The sequence below is a fragment of the Bubalus bubalis genome, chromosome 6 (assembly GCF_019923935.1).
Source record: "Bubalus bubalis isolate 160015118507 breed Murrah chromosome 6, NDDB_SH_1, whole genome shotgun sequence".
NCBI lineage: Eukaryota > Metazoa > Chordata > Mammalia > Artiodactyla > Bovidae > Bubalus > Bubalus bubalis.
In genome coordinates, this window is record NC_059162.1 from 49,151,660 (window position 1) to 49,177,312 (window position 25,653).

The 25,653-nt window shown below is 38.7% G+C and overlaps 1 protein-coding gene across 2 annotated transcripts in view; it reads right to left on the reverse strand.

Annotated features, from left to right (window-relative positions):
- ABCD3 (ATP binding cassette subfamily D member 3) overlaps positions 1–24,999 on the reverse strand; it is an 81,917-nt gene extending 56,918 nt beyond the window's left edge. Inside the window, exon 1 of one of the 2 annotated variants that reach the window (XM_044944664.2) lies at positions 24,814–24,999. Coding sequence is in view for 1 of the 2 variants with exons in the window: in XM_006057556.4 (XP_006057618.3) it covers positions 24,522–24,631 (110 nt within the window). In the remaining variant the exon portion in view is untranslated. Of the gene's footprint in view, positions 1–24,521; positions 24,743–24,813 lie in introns of those variants that run through there. The other variant, XM_006057556.4, reaches the window with a different exon arrangement.
- Positions 25,000–25,653: the final 654 nt, after the last annotated feature.

Sequence of the window (25,653 nt, forward strand, 5' to 3'; positions counted from 1 at the left end):
AGAAGAATGGAACTGGAGGAATCAACCTACCTGACTTCAGGCTCTACTACAAAGCCACAGTTATCAAGACAGCATGGTACTGGCACAAAGACAGAAATATAGATCAATGGAACAAAACAGAAAGCCCAGAGATAAATCCACGCACATATGGACACCTTATCTTTGACAAAGGAGGCAAGAATATACAATGGATTAAAGACAATCTCTTTAACACGTGGTGCTGGGAAATCTGGTCAACCACTTGTAAAAGAATGAAACTAGAACACTTTCTAACACCATACACAAAAATAAACTCAAAATGGATTAAAGATCTAAATGTAAGACCAGAAACTATAAAACTCCTAGAGGAGAACATAGGCAAAACACTCTCCGACATACATCACAGCAGGATCCTCTATGACTCACCTCCCAGAATATTGGAAATAAAAGCAAAAATAAACAAATGGGACCTAATTAAACTTAAAAGGTTCTGCACAACAAAGGAAACTATTAGCAAGGTGAAAAGACAGCCTTCAGAATGGGAGAAGATAATAGCAAATGAAGCAACTGACAAACAACTAATCTCGAGAATATACAAGCAACTCCTACAGCTCAACTCCAGAAAAATAAATGACCCAATCAAAAAATGGGCCAAAGAAGACATACAGATGGCTAACAAACACATGAAAAGATGCTCAACATCACTCATTATCAGAGAAATGCAAATCAAAACCACTATGAGGTACCATTTCACGCCAGTCAGAATGGCTGCGATCCAAAAGTCTACAAGCAATAAATGCTGGAGAGGGTGTGGAGAAAAGGGAACCCTCTTACACTGTTGGTGGGAATGCAAACTAGTACAGCCACTATGGAGAACAGTGTGGAGATTCCTTAAAAAACTGGAAATAGAACTGCCTTATGATCCAGCAATCCCACTGCTGGGCATACACACTGAGGAAACCAGAAGAGAAAGAGATACGTGTACCCCAATGTTCATCACAGCACTGTTTATAATAGCCAGGACATGGAAGCAACCTAGATGTCCATCAGCAGATGAATGGATAAGAAAGCTGTGGTACATATACACAATGGAGTATTACTCAGCCATTAAAAAGAATACATTTGAATCGGTTCTAATGAGGTGGATGAAACTGGAGCCTATTATACAGAGTGAAGTAAGCCAGAAAGAAAAACACCAATACAGTATACTAATGCATATATATGGAATTTAGAAAGATGGTAACAATAACCCTGTGTACGAGACAGCAAAAGAGACATTAATGTATAGATCAGTCTTATGGACTCTGTGGGAGAGGGAGAGGGTGGGAAGATTTGGGAGAATGGCATTGAAACATGTAAAATATCATGTATGAAACGAGTTGCCAGTCCAGGTTCGATGCACGATACTGGATGCTTGGGGCTGGTGCACTGGGACGACCCAGAGGGATGGTATGGCGAGGGAGGAGAGAGGAGGGTTCAGGATGGGGAACACATGTATACCTGTGGCGGATTCATTTTGATATTTGGCAAAACTAATACAATTATGTAAAGTTTAAAAATAAAATTAAATTAAAAAAAAAAGAATAAACATATGATCATATCAATAGATACAGAAAAGGCCTTATGACAAAACCCAACACCTGCTCATCCTAAAAAACTCTCAGACTATAAATAAAAGAAACTTCCTCAATATAACAAAGGACATCAACAAACACCTACAACTATCACCATACCAAAAAACAAAAGACTTAATATCTCTGTAAGATCTGGAACGTGCCAAAGATGCCAACTCTCAGCACTTTTATTCAATATCATTACTGAAGTACACACTACAATAAGGCAAGGAGAAGACACAAAAGGCACATAGAATGAAAACGGATAAGTATAACTACCTTTATCACAGACTCTATTAATATCTATATAGAAAACCCTAAAGAATCTACAAAAAAGCTAAGGGAGTTCAACTAGTTTCTAGGATATAAAATCTATACATAAACATCAACTGCATTCTAAATATGAGTGTAGAACAACTGGAAATTGAAATTTTAAACATACCATTTTCAAAAGCATCAAAATATTAAATATTTAGTATTAAAATGAAAACAAAAGATGCACAAGACTTGCATGCTGAAAAATACAACACCCTGCAAAGAAATGTGCAAAGAAGACTAGAGAAATCTATCATGCTCAAGGATAAGAAGAGTCAATATTATTAAAATGTCAATTCTTCCCTAATTGATCTAGAAATTCAATGAAATCCCAATCAAAATCCTACCAGACTTTTCTGTAAAGAGTAACAAATTGAATCTAAACTCCATTTGTAAACGTGGAGGACTTAGAATAACCAATAAATTCTGACAAAGAACAAAATTAGAGGAACTGCACCTGACGTCAAGGCTTATCATAAAGCTATGCTAATTAGGAGAGTTTGATATTGGAGTATAAATAGAAGTCAAGAAATAAAAAAGTCCAAAGTAGACCTATACATATATGGTGCAAAGGCAACTCATTAAGGAAAGGATAATCTTTTAACCAATGGTATTGGATCAACTATTCCAAATCCTGAAAGATGATGCTGTGAAAGTGCTGCACTCAATATGCCAGCCAGTTTGGGAAACTCAGCAGTGGCCACAGGACTGGAAAAGGTCAGTTTTCATTGCAATGCCAAAGAATGCTCAAACTACCGCACAGTTGCACTCATCTCACACGCTAGTAAAGTAATGCTTAAAATGCTCCAAGCCAGGCTTCAGCAATATGTGAACCGTGAACTTCCTGATGTTCAAGCTGGTTTTAGAAAAGGCAGAGGAACCAGAGATCAAATTGCCAACATCCTATGGATCATGGAAAAAGCAAGAGAGCTCCAGAAAAACATCTATTTCTGCTTTATTGACTATGCCAAAGCCTTTGACTGTGTGGATCACAACAAACTGTGGAAAATTCTGAAAGAGATGGGAATACCAGACCACCTGACCTGCCTCTTGAGAAATCTGTATGCAGGTCAGGAAGCAACAGTTAGAACTGGACATGGAACAACAGACTGGTTCCAAATAAGAAAAGGAGTACGTCAAGGCTGTATATTGTCACCCTGTTTATTTAACTTATATGCAGAGTACATCATGAGAAACGCTGGACTGGAAGAAACACAAGCTGGAATCAAGACTGCCGGGAGAAATCTCAATAACCTCAGATATGCAGATGACACCACCCTTATGGCAGAAAGTGAAGAGGAACTCAAAAGCCTCTTGATGAAAGTGAAAGTGGAGAGTGAAAAAGTTGGCTTAAAGCTCAACATTCAGAAAACGAAGATCATGGCATCCGGTCCCATCACTTCATGGGAAATAGATGGGGAAACAGTGTCAGACTTTATTTTTCTGGGCTCCAAAATCACTGCAGATGGTGACTGCAGCCATGAAATTAAAAGACGCTTACTCCTTGGAAGGAAAGTTATGACCAATCTAGATAGCATATTCAAAAATATAGAACAGTCTTATGGACTCTGTGGGAGAGGGAGAGGGTGGGAAGATTTGGGAGAATGGCACTGAAACATGTAAAATATCATGGATGAAACGAGTTGCCAGTCCAGGTTCAATGCACGATACTGGATGCTTGGGGCTGGTGCACTGGGACGACCCAGAGGGACGGTATGGGGAGGGAGGGGGGAGGAGAAGATCTCAGTAATCTTGAGCTAAATAAGTAAAGCAAAGTGAAGTCGCTCAGTCGTGTCCAACTCTTCGCGACTCTATGGGCTGTAGCCTGCCAGGCTCCTCCATCCATGAGATTTTCCAGACAAGAGTACTGGATGGGGTTGCCATTTCCTTCTCCAAAGAGTTAAATAAAGATTCATTAAATAGAATAAATTGCACAGTAATAAAAAATCAATAAATTAGAATTCATCAAAATCCTAAATGTTTGTTTCTCAAAAGATACTGCTAAGAAAAGTAAAAGACAAGCCACCAAGTGGGAGAAAACATATGTAAAATACACACCCAAGAAAAAAAACTGTATTCAGAATAAATGACAGACTCTCACAATCAAGTAAGAAGGCAATTCATTTAAAGATTTAAACAGATATATTGCCAAAGAAAATGTACGGATGAAAAATAAACAGGAAACATGCCCCATATCATTGGTTCTAAGGGAAATTCAAATTAAAACCACAATGAGAAACCACTACATACATCCACTAGAATGGCTAAGATTAGAAAGACCGATCCTTGCAAGTGTTATCAATATGTGGAGCAACTGGAATTTTTTTATTCTGCTGATGGGAGTATGACATGGAACACTCACTTTGGAAAAGTTTCTTAAAAAGTTAAACATAACACCCACCATATAACCCAGCCATTCCACTACTAAGTATTTGCTCAAGGAAAATAAAAGTGTATTTCCAGACATAGACCTTACACAAATGTTCACAGTAGCTTTATTTTTAATAGCCAAAACCTTGAAACATCCAAATGTTCAACAAGCAAGTGGATTTTAAAAATCAAAGTATTTCCATAAAATGTATTCAATAATTAAAAAAAAAGATGCATGCAATATGAAAATATCTCGAAATCATGATGCTGACTGAAAGTAGCTAGACAAAAAATGTGCATTGTTAGATTCCACTGATGTGAAATTCCAGAGCAGCCAAATCTCATCTACAGTTTTATGCAGTAGGTCAGTGGTGCCTTTAGGCTGGTGGAGGGGAGAAGACTGACCACAGAGGGGTAAGGGGGACCTTTGGAGTGATGGAGATGTTTGTTATCTTGATTGGAGTGATGGTTTCACTGATGCTTACATGTGAAAACTTACTAAGTTGTGTTTTAAATATAAGCAGTTCATTATGCATCAATAAAGCTTTAATAAAACTCTAAAAGAAAAAATGACCCACTCCAGTACTCTTGCCTGGAAAATCCCGGAGCCTGGTAGGCTGCAGTCCATGGGGCCGCTAAGAGTCAGACGCGACTAAGCGACTTCACTTTCACTTTTCACTTTCACCATTGGAGAAGGAAATGGCAACCTACTCCAGTGTTCTTGCCTGGAGAATCCCAGGGACAGGGGAGCCTGGTGGGCTGCCACCTATGGGTTCACACAGAGTCGGACACGACTGAAGTGACTCAGCAGCAGCAGCAGCAAAGGAAGATGACCAAAATTTAGGAGAGACATTTTCCTAAGAATACAATATAAAAGTAAATTTTGTTTGTTCTTTATTGGAAAAGCGAGGGAGAAGGAGTTAACTGTTCTTTAATAAAGTCAACAAAATATGTAAAATTAATAAGCAGAAACTTCCAACAAACTATGAGACTACGAAAAAGAAACTGACAAAAACTGAAGAGAAGCTTTCAGACAATTTCTAGACTAAGCAAAAAAAGAACACAATTCTGAAAACTTTAATCGGAGTTTAGTTATCCAGAACAATAATTCTGATCCTAGAATTTCTCACTTAGTTCATTTTCCTAGACCAGTGTTTTCTAGACTTGGGGTAATGGATTAACCTCTCCTGAAGGAAAAAAAATTCTTACAGACTCCAGCATTGCCTTAAATTGGTTCTTTCTTAAATATGTATAAGAATACAATTAAGTACAACTGACCCTTGACATGAGGTTCAGGGGCACTGATCCTCCACGAAGCTGAAAATTCACTTATAACTCTACAGCAGGCCCTCCATATCTGAGGTTCCAGATCCTTGGATTCAACCAAGGATTGTGTAGTACTGAAGTGAGTATTTAGTGAAAAAAAATCCACACGTATGCACACTCTCACAGTTCAAAGCCATGCTGTTTAAGAGTCAGCTGAATATATTCTTTTCCTTTACGGCTCCTCTACATTCACAAAATACAATGTATCACTTAAAAACAAGCAAAAACGTTAAAGCCAATAAAAATGGAATCAATGTTCATTTAAAGTGACAGGTGAGACAGCACTGCTCCAACTACTCGCCAGTGCTGGGGTAAAAAAGCAGGAGCAATTATTTATGTGTTACATATGCTAGTTAATAGCTGAGAGTTCTTAATAATACTATTTTTCCTTTGTAAACAATGAACTGGTTTTAAATCACTGCTTTATGAATGCTGATGAGATAATCAATTTATTACTATACCCCCAAAGAAAATTCTAAAAAATCAAAAAACTCAGAGAAAATATCATAAGCCTTATTGCAAATAAATATTACAAATTGGTATTTATAGAGATAAACAGGGATTCATGTAATATAACTGCTCACAAAAAGAGAACTCTGCATAAATAAAACATACGTACACACATATGTACACACATATATCCACCCACACAAGCATATACATACACACACCCACAACAGGTCACACGATCAGTCAGTCAACTCTGCCATCACTTTCTCCCTCCAAGCTTTCATAAAATATCTTATTCAGTGTGTACCATGACATTTATGAAGCCTTCACTGGCCCTCAACACATCATCCACGCGAAAGCCCTACGTTCTTTTATGTTTGTGACAATTGCAGTAATACACTGCTCAGCTGCTCTATGTCTTTTTCATTATTTAAATCCAAAGCTTCGTTATAGTAAGAGTTCAGTTACTTAGAAATCCTATGAAGACAAGTTTCACCTGTAATTATCACTACAAAAGAAACTTTTAACAGCAAAAAAATTCAGTACAAATATAAAACTTGATGGTTTTGAAATGTGGTGCTAGAGAGGATTTGTGAGAGTCCCTTGGACTGCAAGGAGATCAAACCAGTCAATCCTAAAAGAAATCAACCCCGAATAGTCAATGGAAGGGCTGACACTGAAGCTCCAACACTTGGGCCACCTGATGCAAAGAGCCAACTCATTGGGAAAACCCTGATACTGAGAAAGATTGAGGGCAGGAGGAGAAGGAGGCAACAGAGGATGAGATGGTTAGATAGCATCACTGACTCAATGGACATGAATTTGAGCAAAGTCCAGGTGAGAGTGGAGGACAAGGGAGTCTAATGTGCTACAGGCCATGGGTTGGCAAAGTCGGACACGACTCAGCAACTGAACAACATGAATTTAAAAGCTTAAAATGATTTTCTTAGTTTTACATTACTACATGTCAACCTAATACAGGTTCTAATGCAGCAGGTCTGTTTACTGTTTACATGTGGTCTCTTTGGAGACAAACAACCATTCAAACACAAACAGAAACACAAATCTGCAATAGTCATTCAGATGACCCAGAAGGTGCATATATTCTTTTATTTATAACATTACTAAGATGAAAAATTTAACAAAGTTAAAAAATTATCAGAATCATTAGATCCATTAGAGTCTAGAGATACCGCTCTAGAACACCTCAGTCAAAACCATGATAACAGCTATCACCTGTACTCCAAAGACTCCCCAAACCTCTAGTACCCTCATCTTTCCTGAACTCCTGACTTGAATATCCATTTTTTAAAATAAGATATTTGTACTTGTATCTACTGAAACTACTTTAAACTTTCCATGTATTTGTATGTCTGAACTTACTGTTCCACCCCAAATCTACTCTTCCATTTTCTCATACTGAAATGGATCCTAATTCAGTGAATGTACCTTTTTCTACCCAACCCCAGCCACAAACTTGAGAATTATTCTTAGATAATCTCCCTTTCGCTTACTCTTTTTATCCAATCTCTCTCCATGCTCTCCTCTTCCTCTATTGCCCCGATTTCAATTCAGGCTATCAAAATTTCTCATGTACTAACGATTTTCCCACCTGCTTTCTAAGAAGGATTTTCCTTGTCATTTCTATTCTCTCCCACTTCACTTCCATAGCCACATCAAACACTGAGTGTGTTTAAGGGGGTGGGGGGTGGGGCTGGGGAAGCACACATGCACACACACAGCCAAGGTCAATCAGGGACCAGAAACAATGAAGAGCTGAGCAAAGCTGGTGGCTAAGAAAATGGAAAGAAAGATGCAAAAAAAATTTGCTAGAAATAACAGGATGAGGGAACAGATAAGAGCTACTGCTGCTAAGTTGCTTCAGTCGTGTCCGACTCGGTGCAACCCCACAGATGGCAGCCCACCAGGCTCCGCCATCCCTGGGATTCTCCAGGCAAGAGTACTGGAGTGGGGTGCCATAAAGGCCTAACTAAATATGGAAATGAAAGAAGAACAAAGATTTAAAGAACCATGTAAAGATACTGGAAGTATTAGCTCCAAATTTATGCCCTGAAAGGTAAAGATCATTTTAACTCTTGCCTCACAAATAGTTTACACCTTGAGTGACCTGAGGACAGTGATTCTATTTACCATAATAATCACAGAAGCATTCAGGGAAATAATAATGTGAATGTGCTAATTTTCAGGTTCCAATAAGATAACTATATGGGATTGTCCAGAATATAATTTTTTTTAAGTTGAGATTTGAAGTTCAAAAGTAGAGACGTTAATTTCAAAGGAATTAACCTGACAATGGACTCGACTTAGCCACTAAACAACAACATGACAATAATGTGAATATAGAATGATATAACACCTTTGGGAAACAAAACTATGAAACCTGAAATGTGAGTCTTGCGTCTGCTTATTAAGATACTGTATTAAAAATTTTAGTATGTTCTCTTAAGAAATTTGGTTTAAGTTGTTCCCTAACTAACACTGCTCCTAGGCACTTTAAGAAGTAAACGTTCCTCTTAAAATTAAAGTATTGTTTACTATAAACCTCAAAATTACTCCTACAAGTGATTTTAAATAACATGTCCAGATCATAATCAAAAATAATCAAGCACACGGGAAACTAAACTCCATAACCAAGAACTAGCAGAGATCAGAGAAAACAGAAGCAGATCTAAAAAGATTTCAGATACTTGAATTTCCAAACATATCCTATAAGACAACACAGCCTGTATTTAAGGAAATAAAATAAAGATATCTACAAAGACAAGGAAATAATAAAAAGCTGCACAGACTTAAAACCAAATGGAATTCTTAAAAATAAAAATAAAAAATACAACAATTAAAATTAAATATCTCATCAATTGGTTCAACAGATCTCAGATAAAGGCTGAGAATATTCCAAAATGGAAGAAAGACACCAATCCACAAAAGTTAAAAGGCCTGTGAATCCTAAGCAAGATATATAAAAAATAAATCCACGCTTAACCAAATTATAGTGAGCTTCAGAAAACCACAGACAAATATAAATTCTTAAAAATTGCTACAGGTGAAAAAAAGAATAATTACCTTCAAAGGAGCAACAGTTAGAAACTGACAGGCGACTTCTCAACATGAATAAAGGAAACCAGAAGATGATGGAATCAAATCTTCCATGTACAGAAAGAAAACTACTGCCAATCTACACTTAAACATTTATGGAAAAAAGACACTTACACAAATGAAGGCAAATAAAGACATTACCTGACAACATGGAGAGGGGTCATCAGGAGCAGACTTGTACTAAAGAAATTTCTAAAGGACATATTACGGGGAAGAGGAGGGTTGATTCCAGCTGGAAGGCACAGATTGCAAGATGGAATGGAAAGCAAATATCGCAAATATATAATTACCTCTAAGTGAATATTATATAAAACAACAACATAATGACTTATAGTACTAAAAAAACCAACAACAGCAACAAATGGCATCTAAATCAGGGGCAAAGTTAATGGGGTCACTGCTCTTTTACTGCCTGGGAGGATGATGAAGCATTTCTTATTGATTAATGGTTTAGACTTGAAAAGGTAAGCAGATGTCAAAATTTCTAGGGTAATCAGTAAAAAATTTTAAAAATTTAAATAGAGAATAACTTCCAAACAACTAAAAGAGGTAAAAACAAAATGATGAAAAAACAAATCAATACTCTAACCACAAAGCAATTTTGCTGGTAATTAACAGCAAAAAGAAAAATACAAGAAAAACCCCTAAATGTCTGGAAATTGTGGTAGATTAAATACTGAGACAAATTCCTAAAATGGAGGAAATCTTCTCCCATCCTTGAATCTGGGCCAGGCTTCTGACTTGCTCCAGTCAACAGAATGTGTGGAACCCTTTCTGCTTTCACCTTGACTTCTTGGAATGCTGACCTGAGACTACCATTTGAGCAACTGTTGAGCCTACTGAAAGATACAAAATCACTAAAATGAAAACCAGGGCATCCCAGCCACCAGCCAGCACCAACTACCAGATACGAACCACAAAGCACAGCCAGTCCTCTACTGAATACAGCTCATAAGGGAAGCTAGACAAACCTGGCAAAGGAACTACGCAGCCACTCAGAAATAACTGTTGGGATGGTGTGTTACAATTGACAGAAAGAGATTCAATTTTTCTTGTGAAAAGCCATGGGTCTAAGAAATTTTTCTAAATATTTGAAATGAATGACATATAGCTCAAATTATATGTTTACAAAATAAGAGTTTACGTATCAAAAAAACCTGTGGGATGCAACAAAACAGTGCTTAGAGAACTTTATAACCTAAAATGCATACATTAGAAAAGACTGAAATCATTATCTATCTGAACATTTGAAAAAGAACAAAATTAGTTGAAGAAAATACAAATAAATGAAATAAAAGACAATAGAGGTATAGCAAAACTAAGAGTCAATTTTTTTAAAAAAACTGACACATTTTACAATCATAGCAAGATTGATCAAAAAAAGGCAAGGGCAATATAACCAGTATTAGAAATTAATCTATAAATGAGACAAAATTCTCATCAATATCCCAACATGCTGATTCTAAAATTTAAATAGAAATGGTACCAATGCAAGAGTTGATAACTGAGGCACATTTCATATATGTATAAGATTCACTGCATTCATAAAGGTTCCTCCAAAGCATCTAAAAGAGAGTAGTAAATTCTTCTTTTCAAGGAGTAAATCAATAAGCTCATAATGACACTTAAGAAAAACTCACTGATCATCTTTGGAGAATAATAAGAAACTAATACATTATTGTTTTTTTTAATTGGAGGAAAATTGCTTTACCATGTTGTGTTGGTTTCTGCCATATAAACTGTATTATTTTAAAAACTAAAGAAGAAAATATCTATCCTGCCTTTCCTAACTGAACTGTGTCACTGGATAACCAAACAGATGAAGAAAAGTTTCTTTTTATGGAAGCATTCCACCTTACAAAGGAAGTAAGAACACAATTCAAATATCACCATTTTGTAAGCCCTAATAAGTTCATTGTTCTAGGCATCAAATATCAATGGCTGCTCAAATTACAAAAAGAGAAACAACCAGACATTATATACCTTGCAACAGAGTATACCACATCAACACCTAGGAAGCATTCTTGTCCAAAACCCAAAATCTAAACTTGATCAAGCCCTTCAATTCAACTACCAATTTAGAGGAAATACAGAAAATGAGGAAAAATGACACAAGAGGCATAAGACAGATTAGCAAACCTGTATAGGTGGAAATACCTGGTTGCTTCAACAAATAAACTATAATAAAGAAAAGGGAAAGAGAAAGGGCATGGGGACACAGAGATTAAGAGAGACTTGAACAAAAAAACCCCCACAAACACAATTAAATTACAGTGCTCAGGAGTGTAGCTTTGGATGATAAAAATTATAAAGAAATACAAAGATGCCATTACCAGAGAAGTCAGGACTATAGAGGGAAGGGGCTGTAATTAGGAAGGGCCAAGTGGAAGGCTTCTGGGTGGATGGCAAAGATATTTCTTGACTTGGGTGCTAGTTACACAAAAAAAAGACATTAATTCATATATGTATTTCACGCACTTTTCTACATTTTGTTGCATGCTGCTGCTAAGTAGCTTCAGTCGTGTCTGACTCTGTGCGACCCCATAGACAGCAGCCCACCAGGCTCCCCCATCCCTGGGATTCTCCAGGCAAGAACACTGGAGTGGGTTGCCATTTCCTTCTCCAATGCATCAAAGTGAAAAGTGAAAGTGAAGTCGCTTAGTTGTGTCTGACTCTTAGCAACCCCATGGACTGCAGCCTACCAGGCTCCTCCATCCATGGGACTTTCCTGGCAAGAGTACTGGAGTTGGGTGCCATTGCCTTCTCCGACTTGATGTCATAAGTAACATTTAAAGTGAGTTTTCAATTGCTGTTTCCTATAGTGTCACTCAAGAAACCTTAACTTAAGGCCTAACAGCAAAGTGAAGTCCTCAAAACCTCAGTTCTCTAAGAGAACAAAGTATGTAGTTCAAATATGCTGCTGCTAAGTTGCGTCAGTCGTGTCCGACTCTGTGCGACCCCAAAGACGGCAGCCCACCAGGCTCCCCCGTCCCTGGGATTCTCCAGGCAAGAGTACTGGAGTGGGCTGCCATTGCCTTCTCCGACATTTTGTTGTATAATGTACAATAAAAAAGCTTTCAAGATCTTAAACAGTATTTCACCATGACTGTAATATGCTCAGTGCCCAGTTGCTCAGTTGTGTCCCACTCTTTTGCGACCCCATGGACTGTAGCTCACCAGGCTCCTCTGTCCATGGGATTTTCCTGGCAAAATACTGGAGTGGGTTACCACTACCTCCTCCAATGATTATAATACGTCAATACTAATGTACTATGACAAAACTGTTAATGTAACAATTAACTTCACTTTGAATTCAACATAAGACTTCTTTCTAACCTCTGAATAATTCTTTCCCCTCCCTACCCCACCCCCAATGATTCTTGGCTATTCTTTTGAATCTAAGCTCCCTTACTGAGTTTATGATTAATCTCTCTAACCAATTCTTTACTCCTTTTTTGTCCCCTCTGACCTCAATCCTGTGCTAACTGAACACTAATCAACCACAGTCAGATGACTAAAATTGCTGGTGTCGATAACATCGTTAATGTACTAAAATCGCTAGTCTGTGTATCATCATTAACATACTAACCCAGGTTGTTTCTCCAGGGCAAGATCAGATAACAGACCCCCAAGCCATGGACCACCTGGTCTGAGACTCCTAAGCTAGAACATCCTGACTCCCAAAACTATGATTAAAAAAAGTCACAGATGATGATTAGGCCCATCCTCTTTGTTCTTCCCCTTTAAGACAATCTCCAACTCAAAAAACAAAATGGATCTGAGGACAGGCTCTCACTCCCAGGCCTGGCCTCTTGCAACAAACCCTTACTTGGCTGAAAACACCTGCTGTCAAGAGTCTGGCTTTCTGCAAGAATGGGCGCATGAGGCCTTGCTTGGTTACAAATCTAAGTCAATCTGAAGGACTGATATAAGTGTTTTACTCCGTCCTTTACCCTCTACATGGCTAATTCAACCATAAGAACTCTTATCATCAGGGGTCATTTTTACCTTTCTGATTACTCCCCAATAAAATAAAGATAATAAAACAACTATCTCAAAAGACTGTTGTAAGGAATAAATGCAAAATATTTAAACCTAGAATATGACAAGTGCTCAATAAACAGTTAATAGTAATGTTACCAGCTTCATGTCTTGAAAGTCCTTCTCGAATCATAATTCCACCGACACCATACCTTTGCTCATGCTACCTTCCCTACCTGGAATGCCTTTTACTCCTTATCTCTTAAGATCAGGTCCAAGAGTGAAACCTCCCCAGGTAACAACCAAAACAATCAAACATTCTCAGCTCAGAGCTCCCTCCCACAGAATTATTATTAGACCAAACGTCTACTGATATTGATTTGTACAATAAAACTTTTCTATGTATTTGCATTTCCATAAAACCGAGGTTAGAAATAACGTTCATCAATTTGGTATCTCAGTACTTACCTAGCCTAGTGACATATAACAAGCATTCAGTAGAATGTACTGGATCAATGTTTTATTTCCTCCAACACTGAAACTTTCTTCAGTGATGGGGAAGTAGCTATTTTGTTGAGCCAATGATAAAATACACAGAGAAATGTATTCACCCATCAATAGTTAAACTGGAAATTACCCGATCTATTAAAAATGGGGATCATTTCATTGATTCTCTGACACTTGCTTCCTAAACAACACATCTTGGGCATTACTGCAGGGGAAAGCAAATGTTTAAAATGTTGAATTAAATCTCATTTCCTGATACAACTAAACTGTATTCAGAGGTATATGCAGAAATAATATTTTAAATAAAATATACCAGATGTTCTAAACTAGAAATTCAGTGTGAAATGTTAAGACACAGGATTCTTTCAATAGTTGTGAGTTTCTTAACAGCAAAAATTCTAATTCAATTTTTAATCTTCCCAAGTGCCCAATACAAAACTAAAATGAAATAGGTCTTCTCCCACTATGGGATCCATCTAGGAAACAGACCTACCTCACTTACTACTGTGTGTCCTCAGGAGCCACCACTAAGTGTTGAATGAAGGTACAGACTTGGATCATACCCCAACTCTTGAGAACAGGAGCTTTTATTCATCTCTACAGACCCAGGACGAGAGGATGAGATGGTTGGATGGCATCACCGACTCGACGGACATGAGTGTGAGTAAGCTCCAGGAGCTGGTGATGGACAGGGAGGCCTGGCGTGCTGCACTCCATGCGGTCACAGAGAGTCGAACACAACTGAGCGACTGAACTGATAAACCCAGCATCTAACATGTAGCAGGCATGCAACATTTTATGAGTTAGTGCATGATCTTTGGGTTCCTTTCTTTGAGTGGTTCACTGATTCCCATGCCAACCTACGCCTCCAGTCCTTGTTCTGAAATGAGGAAAACATCTGACCGTACCTCAGTTCCTTCTTCTGCTATAACCTAAGTTCACTTCTAAGATACAATGAAAAGAGAATGATAGTGACACTGAATTTAGAGCCAGAAGATTGAGTTTGATGCAAATTATTATGAAGCATTTTTTACAAGCAAGTTGAAGATATGCAAAATACATGCATTCACATAATTCATTTTTAATGCCAATAGATAACTTCTTAAGCAGAGAATAAATCATATAACCCACGTTTATTTCTATTATTACAGTATCATTATAGCAGTGATTCACAGATATCAATATAGCTGAATGCTTTGATGAGCTTTATTTTCAATTTTATACTTTATTAGTCTAACTGCATTCATTTAGGACTGCTAATTATCCAAAGGACAACAAATGAATTAAAAAAAAAAACACTTTTAAGCACACTTACTAGTTTCACCTAGCAGGGCTTCAAACTATCTTAAATATGCATAATAGTCCCCACAACTATTGGGAACAACCGATCAATTATCCAGAGCATTTTATCCTAATGCTATGGAAGGTTATATTCCTGATAGAGATGCCTAAAACAAAAGTTATTTCCTCATAAAAAGAACGTTATGATAAAAGCCATATTCTTAACCAAGGGCCTTATGCCTAATTTTTTCTAGAAATGACTACACATGTCATTTTTAAACATCTCTAACATTCTGTAAAGAATCATTCCAAAAAAATAACAATAGAGAAATACACTACCCATTTTGAATAAAACTTAATTTGGTATATATAACTCCATAAAGAAAATTACAAAGAGTGCCTATCTCTACTTCACAATTCCAATTCAGTGAATTCCCTGGTGGTCCGGTGGTTAGGATTCCGCCTTTCCACTTCAGGGGGCACAGGTCTGATCCCTAGTCAGGGGACTAAGATCCTGCAGGCCATGTGGTGTGGCCAAAAATTATAATTTCAGTTTCTATTCATTGCAGCAGAGTGGAAGGTGGTGATATTCATCATCCATGACGAAAAAAGAAAGACCCTTCACCACTGACTCCAGCAGAAACATCACAGAGCAGGAAGGACTCTGGCCCTGACACCTAGCCCTGTTGTCAGAGGACCAAATCATCACTAGAAGAAAACATGTGAAAAGGAACCAGGTTAAAGATGAGAACCAATATAACACCCAGAGGGCATCATTTAAAAGAAAGGTTATAGTGCTACAAATATATTGTTCTACACTTAGTCTTATCCAATAACTTAATTTACTGACTAAATATACAGAAGGAATACTAATGTGCAGGATAAAAAAAATTTTGCAGGAAGTAACATGCCCAAAGATAACTTGTAAATACCCATACCCAGGTTTAAAAAAAAAAAAAAAAATCAAACCAGCAAGTTGAGAAGGGGAAAGGAGAGAAACAATTGTGAAAGCTAAAATATGCGTAAAGAATACTTACTGCCACAATAATGAATGCAACTTCATCTATTTTAACAAAAGCTTTGGATCTACAAAGCAGGTAACAACCTATTCCACCCGATCAGACCACACTTAGAATAATGAATTCAGTTTCAGACCTCCTCTTTAAGGGGCTGGGAAAAAGAGTATCATATTCAGGAAGCAACAACTGAAAAACACTAAGGCTTGAAACCATGTCACATAAAAAGTAACTTAAATACTTTCCAACTCTGATTCAAAAGGTTTCTTTAGGGAGATTTTTGTGGGCATATTTTTTTTTGTGAGGAAAATTTTTAGGAAGGTTCAATAATTATTGAGAACCTCACAATGGGTTTTTGCTGTCTGTTAGCAAGCAAAGGGAAAGTTAAAGTTATCTTTTATCCCTGGTGGCTCAGACAGTAAGAGCATCTGCCTACAATGCGGGAGACCTGGGTTCAATCCCTGGGTTGGGAAGATCCCCTGGAGAAGGAAATGGCAACCCACTCCAGTACTCTTGCCTTGAAAATCCCATGGACGGAGGAGCCACGGACGGATGCTACAGTCCACAGGGTTGCAAAGAGTCGGACACTACTGAGCCACTTCACTTTATCTTCTGAGCTTTGTTCCAGCTACTGAGTTAGGACATTTCCTCATTTAATCCTCACAACTACTCAGTTAAGTAAATACCATTATTCACGTTCTACAGATAAGAAAACTGAGGCTCAAAGAAGTTGAGTAATTGACCAAGATCACAGGTCTAGCAGACAGTTGAATAAAACCCTGAACCTGTATCTAACACCAATGACTATGTTTTATACTATACCAAGCGTCTCCATAACAAAGATAAGTTTCACATGTAAAAATATGCATTTGTGACAATTAAAATAAGTCTTCAACATTACTTTACCCCTCTAAAATAATCCCCCTATCAAAAAAATTCTAATATCCCTTAATGATGATTCAGTTCAGTTCACTCGCTCAGTCGTGTCCAACTCTTTGCGACCCCATGAATCGCAGCACGCCAGGCCTCCCTGTCCATCACCATCTCCCGGAGTTCACTCAGACTCACATCCATCGAGTCGGTGATGCCATCCAGCCATCTCATCCTCTGTTGTCCCCTTCTCCTGCCCCCAATCCCTCCCAGCATCAGTCTTTTCCAATGAGTCAACTCTTCACATGAGGTGGCCAAAGTACTGCAGTTTCAACTTTAGCATCATTCCTTCCAAAGAAATCCCAGGGCTGATCTCCTTTAGAATGAACTGATTGGATCTCCTTGCAGTCCAAGGGACTCTTAAGAGTCTTCTCCAACACCACAGTTCAAAAGCATCAATTCTTCAGTGCTCAGCTTTCTTCACAGTCCAACTCTCGCATCCATACATGACCACTGGAAAAACCAAAGCCTTGACTAGAAGGACCTTTGTTGGCAAAGTAATGTCTCTGCTTTTCAATATACTATCTAGGTTGGTCATAACTTTTCTTCCAAGGAGTAAGCGTTTTTTAATTTCATGGCTGCAATCACCATCTGCAGTGATTTTGGAGGCCAAAAAAATAAAGTCTGACACTGTTTCCACTGTTTCCCCATCTATTTCCCATGAAGTGATGGGACCAGATACCATGATCTTCTAATGATGATTAGAGAATTAAACTAGCACTCATTCATAGTATTCTATGGCACAATTCTTAAAAAGTAATATGTAGAACTTGTGTAGCTCTAGAATGTTTACACCTTTTCTGGAAAAGGAAAGATATAAACTAAGGTATAAACTACACTAAGGAAAGCTTGTAACTTTCCTTCATTAATCCTATTTCTGGCAATTATTCCAAGGAAATAATTCAGCAGAGAGAGAAATGTTCACTCACAAATACATACAGTATTGTCCATAAAAATTACAGAAGCAATCTAGATATCCAATATTTAAGGGTAAAATAAATTATGATATAGTCATACAAAGGAGTATTTATAGATTTCTTTTAAAATATAGTAGAGGTTCATGTAAATACACAATAATGATGTCTATGCTTTAAAATGAAAATAGCAAAGCATGCATACAGCTATGTAAAAATCTATGCATATAAATAATAAAGGTAATAAAAATAAAACAATATGTATATTATGGTGATCCCATTATACATGATTTTCAATTTTTTAAAACTGTTTTTAATGTTTTCACTCTACTGCTAACTATCAAAAGCAGGTTATAAAATATAATAATAATGATACTATTTTTATACATTTCTAAGATATGCTTTATGCATACATATAGAAGCGGCCCAGCTCCTAAAGAGTTCATAATATACTTAAGGAGACAACATTTACATTTGTAGCAAGAAAAAAACTGTTATTTAAAACAATAGTAACTAAAGCTCTAAGAAATGAGCATTTCAGAGGTAGTCATTTAACAAACTTTTTTGAGTGCCTACTATATGCCAGCCATAGCTCTAGCCACTGGACTTATAACAATGAACAAAACAAACAAAAATTTCTTGCCCTCATGGAACTTACATTCCAGCAGCAGAGATACAATAAGTAAGTTAATATGTGAATTAAATAAGCAATTGATAGTGCTAAGTGCTACAGAGAAAAATAGAGCCAAGAAAGCAGGCAGTGAGGGTGTATGTGAAGGATGTAGTTTTACACTAAGTGCCAGTGGAGGGTCTCACTGAGAAGACATCTGCTAAAAGACTGAAAAATGGGAGAGAAAACAGTAGTGATAAATGAGGAAAGAGAATTACAGGCAGGGGAATGGCAATAGCAAAAGCCCTAAAATAGACTGCCTGGCTAATGATGCTAATGTGCCAAAAACTGAGACGTGTAATTTACTAAGCGGTCTGTACCCAGTTACCTGAGGCACCACAGACAGCTACACAGTTCTGAGGAAATGAACTTCATCAGTTGGTTTCTGTACATAGCTGCTTTTCCTGGCAAATCCTTTGAGATCTTCTTCACCTATAGCTACTTAAGCATCTCCTTTTTATTCTGAGGATCCATATGGGGCCAACCCCTATAGCATCCAACAAAGCTAACAAATTTCTAACAGGGGGAATGAGACCCTTAGGGTGAACCATGAGAGTGGATGTTATAGGGGTGGCCCCCATATGGGAATGTCCAAGAAACTTGTAAATAAAAGAACTTCATTTTAAGCTGTTCTCTGTGTCGTGATATGGTGCTTCCCCAATGGCTCAGAAGTAAAGAATCCTCCTGCAATGCAGGTGACCTGGGTTCGATCCCTGGGTTGGGAAGATCCCCTGGAGAAGAGCACTCCAGTATTCTTTCCTGGGAAATTCCATGGACAGAGGAGCTTAGTGGGCTACAGTGCATGGGGTTGCAAAAGAGTCGGACACAACTGAATGATTAAACAACAACAACAACATGTTGTGATATAATCCCTGCCACTATTTCCAAATTTTCAAAAACCTCTACAACAAAACCTGATTTGTGAATTTAGAGGAATCAAGGCAGATACCAAAATGACAGGTTCAAGAGACAAGATATAAGTGGAAGCTAAAATAGAGCAGAAACATAGAAGTGAAGCAAGGCATGACTAAGAAAAACACAACTTTCTGAAACTCTTCAGAAACATTTGGCTATTCCTACCATCTACAGACTGGGGCTTTGAAAAAGACAAAGGACCACCCCATAAGCTGGTGGACATGGCTACATTTTGATGGCCAACAACTAGATCACACTCAAACAATTAATAGATGAAACAAAAAAAGTACCTAAACACACGGTTCATAAGACTAAAGGGGAATGCTTATCATTCAGATTAAAAGTTGTTTAAAAACACTTCATGGAAAAGGTGACCTTGACCTAACCTTTAAAGGATAAGAGTTGAAGAACAAAGAATATAGAAAGAGATATTCCAGGTATGGCTAAACCATGAATAAGGCTCCAAAGCCAAGAAGCAGTGTGGCCTGTTCAGAAAACAGTGCAGAAACTGGTCTATTTGGAACAGGTTACGGAATAAAAGATTAGCAGGTAAGGTGAGACCAGATAAAGGCAGATTCTGAAACCCAGGATGAGAAATCTGAACTCTGACAAGCATTCATGAGAAGAGAAAGAAAACTGCTTTGTTCTGCTTCTGCTCTTTGTTTTTTTTTAAGATCATAAAATAGTTTGGCAATGTTGACTGGTCCCTGCCTTGCCTTCTAAAACTGGCCCACTGATTTCCTACCCTCCCCTACCCCCAGTTCCTGTTATATAATCTCAGGCACACAACTATCACCTCTCTGAAGATAATGCCTTTAACTCATGTTTGTGCTAGTACCCCATCTCCAACTGCCTGTCAATTATCCTTAAAAAGTCTTCAACTATCCTGTATCATTTGTCCACCCTATAAATGCTTCTGAATGTCTATCCTGTGACATATGCAAACTAGGAATGTAAAGATAACTCAGTTCATAGCCTCCAGAAACTCACAGTCTGATGCAGACAGAAGCCAAGAAAATAAACTGGTACAATACAGAGCAGAGGAATGCTTAGCGCAGCATGAGAGCAGAGGACAACAACATCAGTTTGGAGATCAGGAAAAGACAGACAACATTTAAAAGAAAGTGCTAACTGAACTGAGTCATGAAGGAAAATACACATCAAAGGGTGGGAAGAAGTGGTGGGGATGAGAATGATTACAATTAGACGGCAACGGCTGGGCAGAGCTCATCCTGCTCAGAGACTATTAATTTCATATGGCTGGCTAAGTAGTAAAGGACCAGATCACGAACACCATTCTCTCATGCTAAGAATTTTGTATTTTAGAATAGCTGAAGGAGTTGAATGATGAAATAACATGACCATATTTGTGTTTCTTAAAAAGAGCTCTCGTGGCAGTGGACACTGGACTGAAAGAGCACGACCATGCCTCACAAAATGCAACAAAAATCTGATAAAGGCTTCTGTTAACATTCAATTTATCTCCAGTCATTCATTCCTACCCTCATTCTAGGCTTAGCTCATATCCTTCATAAAACCTTCCTTAACTCTTCCCAACCATATTAATCTCTTCTTTCAGAAATGTCTAAGGCCTGTCTGTACACTGCATAGTCATCATCTTACATTTTTAACTAATTCACACTTAAAGATGTCATATATTTTTTGAATGTACGTGTGACACATGCATACAAACACCTCCATCTCACAGCACCTAGTGTGGTAATACATTATGAAACAGATAATTCCCTTGAACTGAATACATGAGTCTCCTTTATCCATGAATAAAATGATTCCACTATTCTCCATATAAATAATAAACAAATAAGATGTATGACTAATCAAAACTAGGGTGAAAAAGTTAGTACAGTGGTCATATAAAACAAATACAAGGGAACTTTCTGGGGAGATGAAAACGTTCTAATTTTGCAAAAGGAATGTGTTAAACTGTTGCATCTATTTATTTTAAAAATACGCAGGATGTGTACAGCTCAATATATACAAATTTTACCTAAAAATCTTTAAAAAATAAGGGGTAGGGAGCAAGGAGCTATAGATGAAACAAGAATGGTAGAATGTTGATGGTACTTTTTGTGTAGAGTGTATGGGGGTCCACAAAATTATTCTGCTTACTTTGAATGCGTGTGAGATTTTCTGTAATAAAAAGTATATTTCTCCCAGTCAAATCATATATAACTAAAAACTACTCAGAAGATTAAATTACTCATTCTCCCAATGTCTGGAATAACGTAACATTGTATCTTTTAAAGTGATTTTACTATCTTTATTACCTATCTGGTTCTAAGGAATATCTTCTAAGACAAATTTGTCAATAGCACAGACAAGCTATAAAGGTCAAGCAGTCACAATTTCTTTAATTAGGCTCTAGATAGTAAAGTTAATTAGCCCTGTTACCAAAGATACCCAAAAAGCCAGTAAAATATAAAGTTAGAATTTTCTAATCTTCAAACTATTGAAGGAGGAAACAGACAGAACAAGCTCCATCTTGAAAGCAGCACCCCATCTTGGCCGGACTGTGGACTTTGAGCTATATGCCCAATATCTATGGAAACGACATACCAACTGGAAAACCAGACCCCCGGGATGTAAGAGCCCCAGGGCTCGTACCTAGACTCTCCGTAGCCTAAAAGAATATCCTAATTATCTGTGTAACCAAATAGAATCATAAATTTTATTATGCTTATTGGGGTATGGCCACAGGCCTATTGATAATTGTCCACTGTTAATTACCTAGGCTTAAGGCATATGAATCACGGATTAACTTTGTATCTTTCTTTTCCTTTGTTCAGACTAGTTTCAGGGAATTTGGGGAGGTGGGTTTGGGCACGTACACTTAAGAGTATATAAGGTTTTCACAAAAACTGGTCAGGGTCCTTGGCTAAGAAGAGACTCTGCCTTGGGTCCCCCAGTGTAATAACTGCACTCCACCATCTGCATTGTCCTTCTGAGTGAGTTTGTTTGCCGGAATGAGTGGCTACAACACTAGGATGCCAAAGACGGCAACTGAAAGATATCCAAATGATTCTGGAAGTATATTATCTACAGAGATAGATTTGACACCATTCTTCATGACTTTAAAATAATTCAACCACTTTATCTCTGTAATTTAAAATTCAAGCTTATCTGCTCATAATTTGCATTTGCCTCCCACAAATGATTTAATGTGTAAAATAAAGATTTTCCTTAGTACTGTACTGCCAGTGCAAAAGATTAACAAGAATCTTTTGTTTAGTAAATTAACTGCTGCATAGTTTAATCCCCTCCAAAGTTTACAAAATTTCTCAAAAAGAGATCTATAGAGCCTTTTACATTAATAATGAATAAACACCCAAAATTACTTACTAAGCCAGATTATATTATATTGTTTTGCTATTATAGCTACTATTTCCCATCAGATTATGCTTAAACTTTCCCTCACTCAATTATCTATGGCCTTATTAATCAGGAACTACTTTAGCTGTGACTGGAAGGGACCTGAAGGACTTGGAGAGTGTTTCTGGGATGCTGACAATGTTCTTAACTGGGTGCAGATCTGAGTGATGATTACATGAGTGAGTTTCATTTGTGAAAATTCTTCAAGCCCTACACTTACATGTATTTTTCTACAAGTATGTAATTCTACAATAAAATGAAGTTTTTATTTAAAAAAAATCATAAAAGCAAGCCAGAGCTGTTAGGGCAGTCCTCAAATCCCCCTCTCCCATAATAAAACACCTGTTTCATGCCCTGAAATACTTCTCCGCAAAAGTGTAATTCAAAGTTATTTTACAACATTCAACATTTTCTACTGGCATATTGCCAGATAAGGCATAACTTCCATTTGCAACTGGGAGCTCAGAAAACATACAATCTCATCTAAAATTTTGTTTATATTTTCCAGAATAAGTATTTTAAAAGCAAACTGGATAGAAGAAAAAGCTCTGTATTGTTCCGACGAAGATGCCAATCATTTTCAACTCTGTTAAGCAGATTTACGAAGGAAAAGAAAGGCCACTACTTCAAACTTTAATAAGATAAAGAAATCAGGGACAGGGGAAGGTTTAGGAAGAACTTCATGGGAAGGAAGCCCACTTGTCAATGTTTTAAATCAACGTTTACTACTAATCAGATATAATAGGCAAACCAAAAGAGAAGGCAACAATACCTGCCCAAAGAAATGAATGAGATAAAATGTATGAAAACACTATGCCAAGATTCCATATGAAACACCTAATACTTTCCAGGCAAGCAGACTTGACATAGCCTTTTCTCATTCATTTGCTGAAGCAAATAAATTATATCTATAACCCCACAACAAGTAACTCAATTCTCTATTCTATTCCTTCTCTAATCTTATAATCTCCCAAAGTTAAATTTAAACATTAAAATTCTCGAGGGAGAAGCAACGGAGTATAATCAAAAGAGCTCCTAACCCTGATCTAAAGCACACTTGCACCTTCCACCTGCGAATCAGGAAAGGGAACCTTGCCCTCCAAACACCTCGGAACCCATTCAGCCTTTTCGGCTGAAATGCCAGGGCGTCCACTGACCAACTCCAACGGACACCACTTTAGAAAGCAACTTTACAAGTGGATCTGGGATAGTTCACATGAACCATCCTAGCGACTTTCAATGGCAACTACTAAGGATTCATGCCAAACCTCACCCACTGACTTAAACAACAGCCTCCAGCCTGTGGGTCCAATCCTCATCCTCAAATCACACATAAACGTCCACAAAGCAAACCCACTGACAGTCAGATGAGATGGCAAACCTATAACACACCCAGAAAGTTGATGCAAAAAAGGAGGTGGTGGAGTTGATGTAAAAAGGGGAGGATATGGGGGGCGACTCCTCGGGTCAGAGGCACAGGTTTGCTAGCGGGTGCAAGAAAAAGATTCACACCCCCGGGGGCAGAGTGGGCAGCTAGACAGGCAGGCTGAGCGCAGGGAACACGGAGAACTCCCGCGTCGCGGGACACCCGGACACCCTGACATTGGAGCCCGGCAGCGCCCGCGGCCAGCCCCGGCTCCACTTGACCCCGCGGAGCAAAGGGGATCGTCCGCCGGGCGAAGGAGAACAGAGCCCGGGGAGCTCCAGCTCGGGCCCGGGAAGACGGCGCGGCCACGGGCCTTCTTACCCGTGCAGGCCGAGGGCGCGGCGCCGCTTGTGGAGCAGGCAAAGCAGCAGGAACGTGGCCCCCGCCAGCGAGGAGTTTCGCACGGTCAGGTACTTGCTGAAGGCCGCCATGGCACAGCCAGCACGAGCGAGACAGGGAAGGGATCGGGGACGCGGACGCGGCGGCGACTACCGTAGTGCAGGAAGCGCGAGGGAGACTGGGAGGAGAGGAGCGCGCGGAGGGAGGGCGGTGCCGACCGCTCAGGACCGCCCCCTGGCGCGCGCCGCCGCGCCGGCCGCGCGCCGGAGCCCACCTTGGACTTTGGCTCGGCGGGAGCGCGCGCGGGCGCCACAGGGCCGGAACAGACTAGCTCTGCGCACGCGTCTACCCTCCTGGGTTCGCCGAGCACGCGAGCGCAGAGACGCCCCTGAGGCTCTGTTTGCCGAGGCTCGCTTTTAACAAGCCCTCTGGGTATCCCGCGATCTCACCCTTAGCCGCCCTCCGCGCACGTACACGCACATGCACATGCACAAGGCTTTCACAAGAACTGGAAAAGCGGGACTGGGCTGTGTCAGCGACTTGGTGAGACTTGCCACTCCGCCTCCACTGTTGGGCAGTTACCACCCTCTTAAAGGAGCCAGGAAGAAGGGGACCGGCCCCATCACAGATCCTTTACACAAAACTGAGGGCGCAGTAATCCTTTAGAGGAAAACAATTGCAGGAAACTCTCAGAGGTGTACGGAAACGTGGAAAGACTGACTACAAATCAAAAGTCTTTTTCCAAGCCAGTGTTTTCTAAACCATAAATTATCACCTCTAGGGTATTATATATCGGTTTGGTAGATGGAGACCATCACTTTTTTTTTTTAAATGAAATATAGAAGAATAGAACAATCTCAGGGTGCTTTACGTGTAATGGAGTTGTTCTGAGAAATTTTTATACCAGTCTTTTGGATCTATGTGCCCCCAGAAGTGAAACAAAATGTATTTCTTAATGTGGCTCTGATCAAACACATTTGAGAAACACTATTCTCTGCAGAGGGACATTCAGCCATAACAAGAGTGCATTGTGATCATGCTGGCCTTACTCCCGGAATCAGAAGGGCATTAGAGATTACAGCATTCTTCAGCTAGGGCCTGTGATACTGAAATC